The following is a 17,470-nucleotide window of genomic DNA, read 5'->3' as shown; positions in this document are numbered from 1 at the left end:
CTATTATGCATCAAATCTTTCAAGTCATCTTGACTTGTGGCAACTGATTGGATGAGTCGCTGGAGTTTAAAATCTTCTTGGCAAGACTTTTGGAAGTGATTTGCCATTTCTGCATCCTAGGCGCTAAGAGAGAGAGAAATAATCTAGCAGGCTTTGCACCTAAGACAGGAATAGAACGCAGTTTTCCAGTCTTTAGCCCACTGCTTTTAGCCACTAAACTGAACTGGCTTTCTGAAATGAATTGAATAGCAGACTTTTGTCTTTGACAGTTTTGTTAAAATATAAACTACAGTGAGCTTTTAATACGCAATTATAGGCAATTCAGCAGTTATTCTAGATTTACTTACACTGCAAAAAAGAGGACTTTTTAAAATAGACATGTAATTTAGCCTTCATATCTTTGAGTATTCATCCTAACTTCATGCATCCATCCATCCATCCATCCATCCATCTACCGAAACTTGCCTTGCAAGCATGCATCCTCAAGATTGTATTCACAAGCCCAAATCTTCATATCTAATCCAAATTATGTTGCTAAAACTGAAAGGGGAATATTACTAACTACATGAGTTATAATCCTATTAATTGAGCTTAGTTAAGATAAATTTAGTTTTATTCACCCTATTTTTTATTAGTGGTGTGTTCAGTAATGTTTGGGGTGCAACCAGAAGCATATTTCTGAGAAACAATATGTAGCCATTTGTCTTTTCAGTTCTCAAGATAGAAACAACATAGTACTTCAAATCCCATCAGACGTAACCAGTGTGCTGATATTGAAGACTGTTAAGAGTTTCAGTTCATCCTCATACAGAATACTGCTTGCTACTTACAGCTGTTCTGCATTGAATAAAAAATTAAATAAAAAATACTGCTGTCATATACTTAAGTGATTTTGCTAGGTTTGTTGGTTCCTGCCCTTCAGTTGACTTTTTTACTATTATTTCAACAGGAATATCTCAATAGCATTTTACAGCATGCTAAAGATTTTAAAGAATACCATCGGTCAGTGGCTGGAAAAATTCAGAAACTTTCCAAAGCTGTGGCTACCTGGCATGCCAACACAGAACGGGAACAGAAGAAAGAAACAGAGAGGATTGAGAAAGAACGAATGAGAAGGCTGATGGTAAGATGTGATATAACCAATCATGGAGACAGACAACATTAGTTCTTGTTTTGGGGATCAGAGGAGAAGCTTAAAGGAAAAATTATATTAACCCTGTTCCTTTAGAATTCCTTAAAATATTCATTCAAAAATACAGGAGTTAAACAGATGATACACCTGGATTTAGAGCAGGAGTGTCAAACTGGTGACCCGCAGCCTAGATGTGTCATGCCTGGGGTACGTTCCCCCAGCTCCATGAAGGGGGAAAATGTCATGAAACGTCACATGACGGCAACATGACGCCGTGGGTTTGACACCCATGATTTAGAGGCAAATGAACATAGGTGCAGCAGTTCATGACAGTTTCAATATGCTTTATGTTTTAAAAATCCTGGCAATAAAGATGTATTCTGGTGCTATCCAGTTATCAAAGAAAGATTCAAGGGAGTGTACCCCAAGGACAGCTTTGTTGGTTGGATCCTTTGCCTCCCCAACACATTTCCATCTTTATGTTGGATTACATGAAGAAAATAAATGAAGAAATGTTTATTATACAGTTATCTGAACCTGGTTCCCAGACATACTAAGATGATAATCTGATATTTTATATATTTCATTTTTAGAGATTGATTGTTGCTCAATAGAAATTTTTGCCATACCATAGCCTGTCTCTTAAATTCTTCAAACTCTTTTGTTTCCTTCCCTTTCAGATATATTTGAATCATACTAAAAATTAAATGTTTCAGCTATTTGCTATTCTCGGGCATGTTTTGAAAATGAGTAGCATGTCAAAACAGTAGTTTGATCATGATAAACTTTGGAATGTCATTGTTATCAGTGACGTGTGTTTAATTGAATTTTCAACCCAAATCAAGATTTTCCAAGAGTGTTTACTGTAAACTCCACACAGTGAGGGGAAAGAAGTAGATTGATAGTTTTACCTGGTATGTTTATTCTCTCCAAATATTATTGAACTCCAAATCCCAAATCAAAGCTTGGTTTGATTACTGCTAGGAATTGTCAAAGATGGAAGTTCATAAACATAAACATATTACCCATCTCGTCTCTAAAAAACAGTAGACTCACTAGACTCTGCACTGATTGCTTCGATAATCATCACCATGTTGTATGTCTTAAATAACAATAAAGTGATCAGTTGATACCCCTAGATTAGGAAGAACAGTCTAATTTGTAGACCTGATTTGTAACTGCATTTCTACAACCATTGGGGGCCCAACCTTTTGGCTTGCCTGGGCCACTTTGAGGGAAGAAGTCTTGGACCACATAAAAAAAATAAAAAGATATAATTAATGTATATAAATAACAAATTTATTTAAAAAAATATTTTTATACAATACTAGTTGCAATACTAGCTATCCAGGACTACACAAATTGATCCTTTCCCTTTGACATTATGTGAATTTTCATTTGCTCATGCCATTAGGCTGAAGATGAAGAAGGCTACCGCAAACTCATTGATCAGAAAAAAGACAGACGTCTAGCCTATCTGCTGCAGCAAACTGATGAATATGTGGCCAATCTGACAAATTTGGTGTGGGAACACAAGCAAGCACAAGCTGCCAAAGAAAAAAAGAAGAGGAGAAGAAGAAAGAAGGCAAGTATAAAGTTTAGTTGTTGCTGAAAAGACTTTTAAAGAAATCTCTTGTTATAGCAATAGCAATAGCAGTTAGACTTATATACCGCTTCATAGGGCTTTCAGCCCTCTCTAAGCGGTTTACAGAGTCAGCATATTGCCCCCAACAACAATCCGGGTCCTCATTTTACCCACCTCGGAAGGATGGAAGGCTGAGTCAACCCTGAGCCGGTGAGATTTGAACAGCCGAACTGCAGAACTGCAGTAGCCTGCAGTGCTGCATTTAACCACTGCGCCACCTTGGTTATGCAGTTGCTTTCTTCCAAGGCATTTTTATAGAAAGTTTTCTCAGGTTTTTTTTTAAAGGCACATTTTGGCAGATACTAATAAATAAAAAAAGCATCTGATTTGTTATGCCAAATTCCTCTCTCCAGCTCATTCCAAAACATATGGGACATATTACAAACAGCACTTTAGTAGTGAACGGGTCTACTTTTCCCCTCCAAACCTTGCCACCTGGTGGAACAAGTTTGGGAACCAGAGAGGATCAGACAATAAAGTTAACTCATTACACATATTTAAATTATGTCTGACCCTGCATCTATATAGATTAGTTATTGCTAACTTTATTTTTTTTCAAGCAGGACAACATAAGGATATTTTAAACATCTTTTAAGTTGTAATCTCCAAAGTTTCTAATTATAATCAACACACTCGGGCCATAACAATATACTTTGCCTCCAATAGTTCATGTGTTTCTCAACCTCAGCAGGTTTGAGGTGTGTGAACCTAGTACAGGTAGTCCTCAACGTACGACCACAATTGAGCCCAAAATATGCGTTGCTAAGAAATTTAAGTGAATTTTGGCCCATTTAATGACTTTTCTGGCCATGGTTGTTAAATGAACCACTGCAGTTGTTAAATTTGTAACGGTTGTTAAGTGAATCTGCTTTCCGCATTGACTTTGCTTGTCAAAAGGTTACTGTTGTGGCCCGCTAGCGGAGCTGGCAGCAGATTTGGAGAGTGAGGAGGTTGAGGAGGAACATAGGCCAGTCCTGAAGTCTGGGGAAGACTCTGATGAGGGCTCTGTGTCGAAGGCAGAGAGGGGACCAGAGCCGTATGCCAGCTATCAGCTGCCTTCAGAGTCAAACATCAGTGAAGCAGATGAACAGCTGGAGCCTGTTCCCAGTGTGCACATGCACAGAGTTGGCAGATGAAGGGAACAGCTAAAGAACAGGGGTTGACTTGGGAATAAGGCCCCAGGTGGATGATAAATGGCCCCTCCCAGAGGAAATAAAAAAGGAGTGAACAGGGAGTGGATTTTGCAGGAGATAGTTAGTTCTCTTAATTGGTTGTGACTCTCCGAGATGCCTTGCCAAGTTCTGCAGATATCGGCCTATCAGCTCTCCAAGCCAGATAAGGTCTGTGACTATAAATCCTCCCTTGAAAGGCTTTGCTGGATGTGAATGAGCAGAATTCACAGTAAATTAATAAAAGGAGTTTTTGTCGGGACAAGGAGTTTGCTTCATGCTTTTAGGAAGCCTAGGTCAGAACAGTCACAAAAGATGATTATATGACTCCTGGACATTGCAACTGAGTCAATTGTCAAGGATCTGAATGTAAATCATGTGACCATGGGGATGCTGCAAAATGGTCATGTCACTTTTTTCAATGCCGTTGTAACTTTGAACAGTCACTAAGTGAACTTTTGTAAGTTGAGGGCCTGTATATGGGCTGGGGAATTCTGGGAGTTGAAGTCTGCACATCTTAAAGTTGCTGTGGTTGAAAAGCATTGGCATAGAGAAAGAAAAGGACACTCAAGGGAGGTATGTACTATATACATTCCAAGCAGTCTTCTGAAAATAGTGGTAAATAGTCAAAACCTGAGGTGATACAAGCATAAATGTTTGTTGTTGAATCCAAATTAGAGGCTTTTGCTTTTATCTTCTTGGTAGATAGATTTTTAGAGTCTCCCACTTCTGAATGCTGCTTGTTATATCCCTGTACCTTGGGGAAGGGACCTTAATAAGCTGGGCAAGTCTAATGGCAGGAGGAAAAAATGGAAATGAAATGACCTACATTTCATTAACCCGTTGTACACGCTCATGTTTCGTTAAAATCTGACCCTGGCTCATTTTATAAATTACCATACATATTTTTAAATGGGCTCCTGAAAGAAGCATTTTGGTGTGTTTTCAATATTTAAAACGGGTTAATGTACAAAAATGACTCCTTTTTAAATTACCCCTTATCCTTTCATATCATAAACATTATTATTTTTTTAATAAAAGGAGATGTAAAGTATACTTAAAGTTGTTTTTAACATTCTTTAGGGTGACATATAATTGATTGAACTCGGGATCATTCAATATTAACACATTACTGCCTAACTAATGAAATGTTTTTATCAGAACAAATCACTCTTGCTCACTAGAAATATAGTTAGGAATATCTGTGATAAGGAACTTGATAATATGAAGTGTTCTAACTCATTGATACGCAAATATAACATGATGCCTAAAGCATAAACCTTATTATGTGTGGGTAATTGGCAGTTAGATTCACAATCTAGCACTGGTAGAAATTTAATAATTCAGGTCCTAACCAAGTTAAGTTAGTGTCTAAGAATTATAAGAAATTCAAAGCAAGGTGTTTCTTTTTGTAAAATTACAATGTTCTGGTCTAATAAACTTTTAAAGAATTGTAAATGTGTTATCTAGCCTTTCTGTTACAAATATTTCCTCATCTAGTTTGTTTTCACTTTTTCTTTGCTATTTCTGCATTAAAAGCTTAATGGTCTTCTCTGGCAATTTTATATGCTTGGGCATTATTCATATGCAGGATAATACGTGGCTGCTTTGTGCTTAACATCAGTACCCTGCATGTGAAGTCCTGTTTAAACTCTCAGTTCTGAGCAGTTCTTTTTAACAGAGCTAATTAAGAGGAGGAGGTGTGACATTACAGGCCCTTTTTAATATATAGAAGGCCTCCTCTTAGTTGCAGAGGCTGCTTGCTGTTAAAATAAGCTTTCAGGCAATGCAAGAGCTATCTGCTTTCTGCACCTGCCTGCCACCAGGATTTGGTAGGCATTGGCTTTCTGCCAGGTTTTGTGTAAATAGTTTTCTATATTTTGTACCACTACCAGGAAAAGAAGAAAACAAGGTAAATAAAAGCCAGAATAGGGTTTTAGCAGTTAGGCTAGAGAGAAACACACCTGCCACCTTTCAAGTGTTTACAGTTCTCTAAGATCTTTGATGCAGCACAGATGCCCATAGCTCTCTTTCCTTTTTGTCACTACCCAGCTAACCAATATTGCAGCCTTTGTTGCCCCTACCAACTTCTTGATGGGGTCTACTTCAGTGAGGTCTAGCAAATCATAGACTTCTCTCCATACCAGAGGGTGCTCCTGAGCAGGATCTCTGGTTAGAATTTTGCAAGAAGCAGCAAAATGCTTGTTCAGGGATTTACCTGAATGCAGGAAGAGCTCACTGGGAAGAAACAGTGGGATGGAAACACACTTTCTTCTTGTTTCAAAACTCCATACCTTTAGGAGGTATGAATAAAATGGAGCTTCTACTCACATTCACCAAAATAGTACCAGCAATTGGCATCCTTTTACAAAGATTCTTAAGAGCCACAGTTGTGATAGGCGGCACTGCATTTCCCCAGAAGGGGTAGAGGCAGCTAAAAATTAATTTGGTGTTGTTAAGATGATTATTTGAGGATTGCTTACAAATTTAAACCATTGGCCCTACCTCTTTTTAAAATCAATTGTTTTTCATTCTGTAGAAATTATTTTTCCTCCATCCACTGCTAAAAGCAACTTATTTGCAGAGTATGCATTAACATGTGCCCACCTCTCAACCCCAAATCCATCTTTAAAATCAAACAATAATCTTTTTCCAACTCAGCAGAAAAGTTTCCTAATACTTATAATTCTTTTTTCTGCACATTTATTAGGAGTTAACATCCGCTGGTCAATGAGTAGAGATTGAGAGCATTAGTAGCATTCTTCCTCCCATCCTGGCTTCTTCATTCCCAAGATGGGCGCATCTAGAAATGAAATTGAGTAGAAGGGAAACGCAGCCCAAGGCGCGGATGGCAGCAGGAATTGCTGGGGAAAGCTTTCAGAGCTAAATGCCCAGGCTGATAAAATTTGCAGTACTGCAGTGCCCTCCCCACTCGGAGACATCTCAGAAGCTTCCATTAGTACAGAGTGTGGTACTCTGAAGGTGGGGGAGATCCACCTTAGGAATGGGACATCTAGATGGCTGCTGCACTGGTTGCCATTTTATCTTCACCCATAATTCAGAGTGAATTTATTACTTCTAAAGCTCTATGGCTTGGGTCCTTGTGTCATAATGTGGAACCATACTCTTCAAATGGAGGTTGGCTTATTGTGCGTGATTGGCTTGCAAATGCAGTTTCCTTTCAGACAGTAGCTTGAAAGCAGGCCTTTTTCGTATTGGCCCTGACTTTACGGAATTACCTATCCCTGAGATGTTGCCAGGGTCCTTGCTGTCTTGTTGTTTGGAAAGGCAACAGTCCATCCATTTGGAACTTAAAAGAGGTTTTTTTTAACTACTCCTAAATACATTGGTTTTAAAATGTACAGGCAGTCCTCGACTTACAACAATTTGTTTCTGAACAAAGTTACTTATGACCATTTTTCATATGTACAACTCTTGTGGCAGCCCATGGTCACATGATTTGCCTTTGGATGCTTGGCAACTGCTTCATATTCATGATGGTTGCAGTGCCCCAGGGTTATATGATCACCTTGTGCCACCATATGACAAGCAAAGTCAGTAGGGATTCACTTAACCACTGTGTTACTGGTTTAACAACTGCAGTGGTTCACTCAACAAATGTGGCAAGAAAAATTGTAAAATGGGAGAAAACTCACTTAACAAATTTCTCACTTGGCAACATAAATTATGAGCTCAGTTGTGGTTATAAGTCGTGGACTCCCTATATATTGTGTGGGACTATCCGGGGTCTGTTGAATTAGAAGTGGGATATAAATGATGAAATAAAAGACGAACTGGATTCATTTCTGAACATAATTAAGTTATGAACAAGTTCCAGTTTCTAAGGCAGGATGTAATTATAGCATTTCATCCCCTGCTTTAAATAAGGGGACTAGTCTAGAGATAGTATGCAGATGGAAATGTATTGTTTTATTTATACTTAATATGAAATCAGTGTTTAAATATTTTTAAAGAGCACTTCTGCTGAAATATTAACTATCCATGTGTTTTTATTTCAGAAGGTAGAAGACAACACGGAAGGAATAGGATCTGGACTTGGTCCTGATGGTGAAGTAAGAATTCTATTTTCTTCTGAGGAAGTATTTCAAATGTATTCACCTCTGTTACTATAATGCTAAACAAAATGTCACGTTTTGTATTTTAATAAATTTGGGAGCAGTGGGGCAACAAGGTTAACACAAAGAACTATTTTCCTCAGTATGAATTATAGATAGTTTTAGAAAGCAATAGTCCTATTTATAAATTATGGTACAGATAATGAAGCCTCTATGTAACATCTTTTTTCAATGGTAGTAAAACCAATTATAGAAAATAAGATCCTAAATTTTAAAAGTTCTTCAACAAAGGAACTTTAATCCATATAGTTCTCTCTTGACCCTGGAATCACTTTCTCATCTAACATGCTCTATATTGGATTTGCAAGGGGAAGTGAGAACTGGGAGAACTAATTTGCCTTTAATTTCTCATCAGCAGAAGGATCTTGTATATTCAGTTTTACTTACTAAGTCTAGGCTTGTAAATATATGCTGTGTTTATTTTAAAATTGTATGTGTTTTTGATATTATTTTCATCCCTCATCATATTCGAAGGAGGTTGTATATACAAGGTTAGAACATAGAAAAAGATGGATGTAAATTAACATTAGCTTAATTGCATAGATGTTGCCTCCTATTGATTGTAAATGATAGATTGAAGCGTGAGGTTACTAGTTATGTAAATGCAACATAAATAAAGAAAACTTTAAAGAAAATCCTAATGATCATGATTTCTTAATATATAATTTGGAGGTTACAGTTGTACAGGCTAGGGAATAGTATATTTCATATTAACATCCATACAGTTGGCATCATTTAAAATTATATTTTGGAATCGGCGACAAAATATTTTGCTTTTGCAACTTGAAAAAACACAGTTTTAGCTTTTCCCTCCATCAGTAAATTGGATTATTACAGTCTATTTAATCAGCCACATTTACAGTATGCTTTCTTTTGTCATATACAATAAGATGTCTAGTAAATTGGTTTAATGCAAGACACTTTGTCCAACACATCTAATTGAAGTTTTTAATGAGTACACTTCTACTTAATGAGCTATCTCACTAATGAGCATGCTAGAATGCACTATAATAACCATAATGTTTCTATGCTGATGTCTTATGCTAGAAATATGACACACATTATTATTTGAAACTTTGCCCCAAGATTACTTAAAATGACTGAGATGTTTTTATAAGCCATTGAGATAATCTGGTGTACAGTTATATCTGAAAGTAATCCTACTGCAGTCAAAGAGGCTTATTCCACAATACATATCGTTGCATGTTGCCTTGGAAAGAAAGTCTCACTGAAATCAGTGAGACTAACTTAAAGGTCAGTAGGTAAGCTTTATAGTGTTGAATTGATGAACTGCCATCAAGTTAAGATAGACTCTTAGCAATTGCATAGGTAAACTTTCTTCAAAATGATCTATTTTCAACCTGGCCTTTTATATCTCTTAATGTTTCATTCATATTGCTGTTGTAATTCGGTCCATCCACCATGCTGCTGATCATCTTCTTTTTCCTTCCACTTGTCCTAGTGTTATTAACATTATTAATGTCCCTAGCATTCTTAAAGAAGCTTATCCTTTGCATAATGTTTCCAAACTATTGACAGATTGAACCTGTCATATTCTGAAAAAAATATTTCTAAGGGAGAATTTTGGATTGATTTGTTCTACGATCCATTTGTTTGTTTTCCTGATATTCTCAAGAGTCCTGTCCAACACCAAAATTTAAAAGTGTCTTGCTTTCCAACTGCCACTTCCATAGAATGTGCACAGGGAAAGCCATACCAAATCCTACCATATGCCTTTTTAAATTATTGTTAATGTTAATAGTTGATCTTAAAAGGCAAAAGGGGTCCACTAGTTCAATGTCTTGTCACTTCTCAGGTTGATTAATCTACAATTAACATTAGCGTAGTCTTCCTTATTTTAAGGAAGACAACATGTAGTCTCGTGTTCTTTTTTCTGCACTCCTTGATTTTGTAGATCATTTGTATTTTCAGTTATCCAAATAGCATCGCCAATGTAGGGCAGGTTATTGATGTTATCCAATCTTAAAATCATCTTCATTTTCATCCATACTGCTTCCCTCATTATATATTCAGCATATAGATTGAATAAAGAATAAAAGGAGACAGGGAGGGAAGGAGGAGCTGAGTACTTTCTCATCCTCTTGCCAACCTGGAGTCACTCTTCTGTTTGGTTGATATGTCCCTATTCTTTGTATATGTTTCATATGAAGACAATGATATATTCTAGGAATCCCAGTTTCTTCAAGACATTCCACAATTCGGATCGATTCATTCAAGGCCTTTCTAGAGTTGATGAACTACATGTCGATTTCTTATGCGCATTCTTTGGCTTTCTCAATTATCCAGGGTGCATTAGCAATAGTGATTCTTGGTCCTCTGCCTTTTCTAAAACCAGCTTGAGCATCTGGCATTCCCTTTTCTGAGCAAGATTGCATTAGATGATCCTAACAAGTACTTTGCTAACATGTGAAATAGAGAATTTTATGCAATCACGTAAATCTCCTTTCTTTGCTACTGGTACTTCTTCTAATTTGTTGGCAATGTCCATCTGTTGTCCAGATTTGCTGGCATAGTTTGGTTGCAACCATTATTGATTCTTCTGTTGCTTGCAGTATTTCTGTAGATATTCCATCAGTTCTTGTAGATTTCCAGTTTGGTGATTGCTGTAGTGCTAATTTTATCTTCATTAGAAGTTCTTATAAATTTAGAATATCTTCCAAAGTATCTTTAGATATTGACATCTGGTTACACTCAGTTTCAGTGTACTACTTCCATCTGTTTATTCCTCTTTGGATTGGTCACTATCTATCCGTTGGTGTCCAATTTAAGGTTGGAAGCTCCTTCAGACATTTTTCAAAGGACTTCCCTTGGTTTTGGTCTATCTCCACACTTTATTTCTCTACCAAAATTGTAATACAGCTCCTTTGCCTCTTTTAACAGTTCTCTGAAATTCTTTGTTAAGTTCCTTCCTGAGATCTTTGTCTTTCTTGGCTTCTCTTCTCTTCCTGGCAGTGTTCACCATCTGTTCTGATATCCAGTTTGATTTCTTCTGTTTCTTGGTATTTGGCAGTCTCTTTTCACATTCATTCTTGACATCTTAGATTTCATTCCTTGGCTATAAATGTAGTTCTGGCCTTCGTTGCAGTTCCCGATGTTGTTCTTGAAAATGATGCATCTGTGGTCAAGCTCATGTCTTGGAAACTGGCTGGCTTTGTTCTTCGGCTTTACTTTGATTTGGAACTTGCATATAAGCAGTTCACATGATCTGTTCCACAGCTTTTGATTATGTCTTTGCTGTTACAACTGAGCTCTTTTATTTCCTTGTACCTTGATTTCTTTGTGCTTCTTCTGGCGATAACCATGTACATAACTGTTGTTTTGTTGTTTGAAGAATTTATTAATAATAAAGGCATCATTAAATTGGCAAAAATGCATAATTCACTTTACTTCTTCATTTCTGTTTCCTAGGCTGAACAGGCCAACTATGTTTTCCTCCTTACCTTTTTAACTTTGGCATTACAATCTCCAAACTGCAGACTGTTTCCAGATCTTGCTTGCATATTCTGTCAATTTCAGATTGAACTTGACCATAAAACACCCACAATTTTTCTTTACCTGCATCTGTGGTTCAGACATAAACCTGAATAACTGTAATGTTAAATGATTGACTGTGAAAACTTACTGATGTTATTTGGTTGTAGCCTATCCAAACACTATTTTTGCTATATCCTTCCTGGCTATTATTTTTTTGCCCTGAGTAGTAAACAGTATGATCTTCTGATTTAAAGTGTCAGTTCCTATCCATGTCAATTTGCAGATGTCCAAGATGTCAGTTTGTAGTTTGTTCACTTTTCACCGGCTTGAACTTTACCATCTTCATGCTTTCTACATTCCAAAGTCAAACTATAATTCTATTTGCAGCTTCAGGTTTTCTTTTCTTTCATGGTAACAGCAGCAACTAAAGCTTTAATTTAGCCACATCCTAAACATTATTACAGACAGTCCTAACAATTACGATCAAAACCCATGATGCTTGTAAAGCAAATCACCACACAACTGGGCCTCTTTTTCTTTATTTTGCAGTGGGAGTTAAATGAACCCAGTGTTCATTGTGGGCCTGTGTTTTGCCAGAAACTGTACATCATGGGCACTGCAAATGAGGGCCACTTGCTAAGCGCCCAAAATGCAGTCACATGAATGCAGGAGAGGGTCTGATGTCAGAATTTGGAAACCAGATTTTACATCCCTTTTAGGAGCTTTGAACTGTTGCTAAACAATCAGTCATAAGTCAGGGACTGTCTGTAGTACTCTAAAAGGCCTTTAGCAATATCCAGTCTAAGGGGCCCATAATCTGCCGTTTATTAACACCATTGTCTTCTTCCAAGCGGTCTTTGATTTTTTGATGCCTGCTATAGTTCTTGACATAGATGCCTGCTTCCTTTATCTGAACAGCTGGGATGAGTTCACACTAAGTTCATACTATTGGGAGTATAACTCCTAGCATCCAGTCCTGATGCTCTTTGCTCACCTCTTCCAGGAGCACTCCCTTCCACAATGAGGCAACAAAGCAGTTCTTAGTATCCTAACCTTTAAACTTACCCTATGAAACCTATCTCCTTTATCATTGAGCATCGAAGACATTTAAAGTTATAACAGTATTTCCACCAAAATATAAACTGTTAATTTTTTAAAAAATCTATCCATGTTACTCTCTGACCTGGCATACTTTCTCCCTCATCAAGCTACAAACTTTATGAAGATTGAGGGTTGCACACGGGGTATCTCCAGTCAGATTGCATCACATGACAACATACATTATGCAGGGTTTGGTTTGAAAGGGAGTAAGTCCCAAGTCTTTTTTGAGTAGGCACATTTTTGTCCTCTTAAATCCTTCCTAATTTTGGGTTCTCAGCATGGGTCTAAATAAATAAATGGTGGGATATTAAGAACTTTGAACCTATTTTCACTCTTTGTCTCACAGAATCCTATTGTCTATACAAATTCAAATGTATGCTTCTCCTTAATATTTAGCTCATAGATGAGAGCAGTCAGATGAGTGATCTCCCGGTCAAGGTAACTCATACAGAAACAGGCAAAGTCCTTCTTGGACCAGAAGCTCCGAAAGCAAGTCAATTGGATGCTTGGTTAGAAATGAACCCAGGGTAAGTAATTGGTTTACCTCCTAACACGCAACCAAATACTTTTGCATTACAGTCATGCAGCTTAAGTATTTGCCGATTTTTTTTTAAATTTACACACATGTAAATGGTTCTAAACCCCATCCATATTAGCATTGTTGGGGTTTTTTATGTATTGTGTTTGGCCACTGTTTGCTCAAAAAGTTGCAACTTTTGTTATCTGCAACATGCTTTTAATATGCAGCTATACTATTATATGTTTATTAAAATCTATTTATTTCTCAATGCACAAGCTTCTATGGATCTTTCTTAAATATTTACTTATGGAGGGCTGCATTTTTCTGAGAAAGTCAACTCTGAGCACATTTTTGAACAGAACACGATGGATGTAATCAACTATGCCCATTGTGACTAGTTGTTGTGGAGCAATAATTCTAGCACTGTGAGCCAATTTGTTTCCTCTGGAAGTCTATGAATGATTTCTCCCATAATTGATTGCTTTGATATCTTTAATATTATTTTTGTACTTCTCTGAAATACTTTTTTCTTAGAAATATTTTTAAAGGGTTGCTATTTTGGAGGAGTTCCCTTACTCATACTGTTTCACCTGCTTCTCCCTGGCCAGCTATGAAGTTGCTCCCAGGTCAGACAGTGAAGATGAAAGTGGCTCAGAATATGAAGAAGACGTAAGTGAACACTCTTTCTTGATGTAGCTCTTTATCTAGAAGAATATTTTTTTTGATAACAGAGTAAAAATAAGCATGCAAAAAACAAATCTTAACTATTGAAGTTATAGGTACAACTCTTTAATACTGCGAGATAAGTACCCGAATAGACTACCACAATGGTGTGTGGGGTTACTTTTACCACCGACAATGTTACCTAGCCTAGTAACGAAACATTCAGAAACCAATCCACAAGCTCAGACAACAAACCTCCACCCTCATCCTAAACACAAGCTATAGATATTCGTCACTATCACAAACAAACACAATTCTTCTGGAAAGCAGCTGTTCCATAGGGAATTTAGTAGTTAGAAGTTATCCAAGTCGATGGTGTCCATAGTCAGTTTATTTAGGCATCATATTGTTTCTTTGGTTTGATGAATGATCAGGTTTATTTATTTTATTATTTACTGTTATATATTATTTTAATTTGCTGTTTTAATTTGCCACAAGGTTGTATAATTTAGAGCAGAAATAGAAATCCCAATAAATAAAGAAACAAAGAACCTAATTAAAATAAAATCCACCGTGTATTATGCAGTCTCCCAGTTTGTTTCTACCATAACAATAATAACCCATAATAATACTAATTTGTGTGACTTTTCTTGTCTAAATAAAATGTTTCAATTGGGTCGTAAATTACAGTACCATAACCTAATTAACTAACTGGAAAAATAGCTAGTTATAAATCTTTAAGCAACTGAAGGATGCCAGATTTCTTTTTGATTACTGATGGTTGTTAATCACAGTAAGTAATGGGGTTTTAGTTTTAAGGATATTGCAGTTCGTCAAAATTGATGTAGATTGTTAATTTTTAATATAATTGGTAATAAGTCTTGAATATTTTTTCCTTCATATACAGTAGCTTGTCTGAAAATTATTATATTTTAGTCAGTTTCTCATTAAATGGTTTAGAAGAGGAAAGGTAGTGTGTGTGGGGAGACTTTTTTGTTTTCGTTTTGTGATGTTAGCAGCCAAGGATGTGTTCAGTAATTTTTAAAACTGCCATTAAAACTACTGCCAGTAATAGTTAGGAAAGTAGATATGCATTGCTGTAGAGCAGAGGTTCTCAAACTTGCAACTTGAAGACTTGTGGACTTCGACTCCCAGAATTCTCCAGCCAGTTGCCAAGTTTGGGAACCTCTGCTCTAGAGCAACACAAAGGAAAGTGTTTGGAGTTTTTATTAAATCTATAAGATTTATTTACTGTACCATTTTTTTTGCTTTTGCTTTGGGATCTCAAGGTCCCAGTCTTATAGTTGCTAATCCTTCCTTTCCATTATAGAGGTTTTGACCCAGCAGAATAATTTATTTTAGGGACTAAGCTCTGAATTCTTCCAATTATGGTTAAAAGTAGAAAATGTTTAAGTTACCTGAGGTTATCTATAGTGGAAAAACTGTGTGAGAAATACTACACATGGAAAACATGTAATATATTCTGCTGGTGTCATGCCCAGTGACTTGGACTGGTTCTGAGTTCTATTCCTTGCCTTTAGCATGAAAAACTGGCTGGATGACTTTGGGCCTGTCAATCTCTCTCACAGCCCAATCTATTTAACAGGCAAATTGTTTTTCCAATAGGAGGAAGAAAGAGTATTAGATATGTTTGCCACTTTACATTATTAATAAAAATAATAAAGCCAGAATAATTTTTGCTTGAAAAAAACAATCCCACAAAATCACCTCCACTGGTTATTTTAAAAGCATCAGGAATTATATGTTGCAAATTTATTTATTCATTATAAAACCAAGTTCCTATAATCAGGCTAAACTCTTTTTTTTAACTAACAAAAGGTACTTCTCTATAAATCTCAGTGGGGCAGTTTTTTGTTTTACGAGGGACAGGAAATTGAGGAGGGAAGCAAAATATAATGGAAAATTGTAGCTGGCGTTTGGAGTTCTTGCTGATAAGCGTTTCATGTGGGATTGACTTCAAGGGTTGTTGGGGTTTTTTTCCCCCGTGCAGGAAGATGAAGATGAATCAAGTAGACAAGAAATAGATGAAAAGATACATCTGGATCCCAACACTGAAGATGTTTCAGAAAAAGACGCTAAACAAATCATTGAGTGAGTAATTTGGGAGAGCAGAGACAGCAAAGCATGTGGCACCCTCCCCTTTCTAGATCGGATTTCTGCATGTTTTAAGAAATAAAATGGCAAACAAGTCATCAATGTGAAATTAAAAACAAATCATTCCTTGCTTTATAGGACAGCAAAACAAGATGTGGATGACGAGTACAGTATGCAGTACAGTGAAAGGGGATCTCAGTCTTACTATACAGTGGCTCACGCAATTGCTGAGAGAGTGGATAAGCAGTCCTCACTCCTTATCAACGGCACCCTGAAACATTACCAGGCAAGCATACTAGCTGGAAATTGCTCCTACAGGAGCTTCATGCCAGAGATCGTTAAAATGTACTATAATTAGTCTCCTTTAAAAAGCTGGACTATTTCAGATTCTCAAAATCATTCTGTTTAGATATGGGATGATTCTTGAATTCTTCCTTTGATTATTTTAGGACATACAATAAAAAGCGTACCTTCCTTTGTCCATTGTCTGGTCCATATTTTGGAGCATACCAGATTCTGGCCCTTTTTCCACTGAATTGTCCACATAAGTTTCAACTTTGATTGCTAGTAAGACTTCCTTTATTTATCAAGGTTTAAAAACTAGAACAGGGTTGAAAACATATAGCATTTGACAGTTCCTTGGAAAGCTGATAAGAGCTTCAGTGCCCATTCTTCTTATAGCGATGGTTGTATGAATTCATACTTCCGGACTAGTAGCATGCGAAAAATCATTGTGTGTATCAATGTATATATCATACATATTTCAGCCCAGGTATCATGCCAAGTATGTTATGGACCAAGTTCAAGCTTATTCCAGTTTCTCTTTCTTGGATATCCATAGTCTTTGATTTGGTGCAGGTACAGCCTTCCATCCTTCCGAGTTGGGTAAAATGAGGACCTAAATTGTTGAGGGCAATATGTTGACTCTATAAACCACTTAGAGAGAGCTGTAAAGCACTATATAAGTCTAAGTGCTATTGCTATACAAGAAACATAGCCATGATTGCATATTCTATTGTAAGGTTGAATTAATAGAATCTTGCAAATCTGAAAATATTTCTCCTGTCCTTTTCTTTTACTCTCTGGAAAACTAGGGAGGGTCCCTTCTGAAATGCCTTTGACGCCTCCTCTCCTTCTGTGGGCTGGGAAATCTTTATTCAATTGTCCAGCTTTTCCTCCAGTTTCCTAAGGCTGTTCTTGTAAACAAATATTTTACATTGATACCAGTGCTAATCTTTTGTTTAGCTAATTACATTTAAAAAAATAGTTTTCACCTATTGTTGAAGCAGCGGTTAATAAAGCCAGTGCAGATTGGGCGCTACAGTTGCTCTATCTATCATAACTGTAATATCAAAAATAACAGAATTCAGATATTTACCAAGCCAAGGAAATGCTCCATTAGATTGCTATTATCAAGACTGAATATAAAACTCTTGTCTGGGATTTTCAGTGATTGATCTGGCAACATACTACATAATTGCATGATGGCATTCT

The 17,470-nt window shown here is 36.7% G+C and overlaps 1 protein-coding gene across 5 annotated transcripts in view; it reads left to right on the top strand.

Moving 5' to 3' along the window:
- SMARCA2 (SWI/SNF related, matrix associated, actin dependent regulator of chromatin, subfamily a, member 2) overlaps positions 1-17,470 on the top strand; it is a 111,997-nt gene that overhangs the window by 43,719 nt on the left and 50,808 nt on the right. For all 5 annotated transcript variants that reach the window (XM_032214152.1, XM_032214154.1, XM_032214151.1 and 2 more), the window contains exons 9-15: positions 950-1,123; positions 2,547-2,717; positions 7,966-8,019; positions 13,075-13,205; positions 13,807-13,867; positions 15,873-15,973; positions 16,115-16,262. In XM_032214152.1, coding sequence (XP_032070043.1) covers positions 950-1,123; positions 2,547-2,717; positions 7,966-8,019; positions 13,075-13,205; positions 13,807-13,867; positions 15,873-15,973; positions 16,115-16,262 — 840 coding nt within the window. The remainder of the gene's footprint in view (positions 1-949; positions 1,124-2,546; positions 2,718-7,965; positions 8,020-13,074; positions 13,206-13,806; positions 13,868-15,872; positions 15,974-16,114; positions 16,263-17,470) is intronic.

Source organism: Thamnophis elegans, chromosome 3 (genome assembly GCF_009769535.1).
Source record: "Thamnophis elegans isolate rThaEle1 chromosome 3, rThaEle1.pri, whole genome shotgun sequence".
NCBI lineage: Eukaryota > Metazoa > Chordata > Lepidosauria > Squamata > Colubridae > Thamnophis > Thamnophis elegans.
The sequence above is the reverse complement of the archived record's forward strand: the minus strand, read 5'-3'. Positions and strand labels throughout refer to the sequence as shown.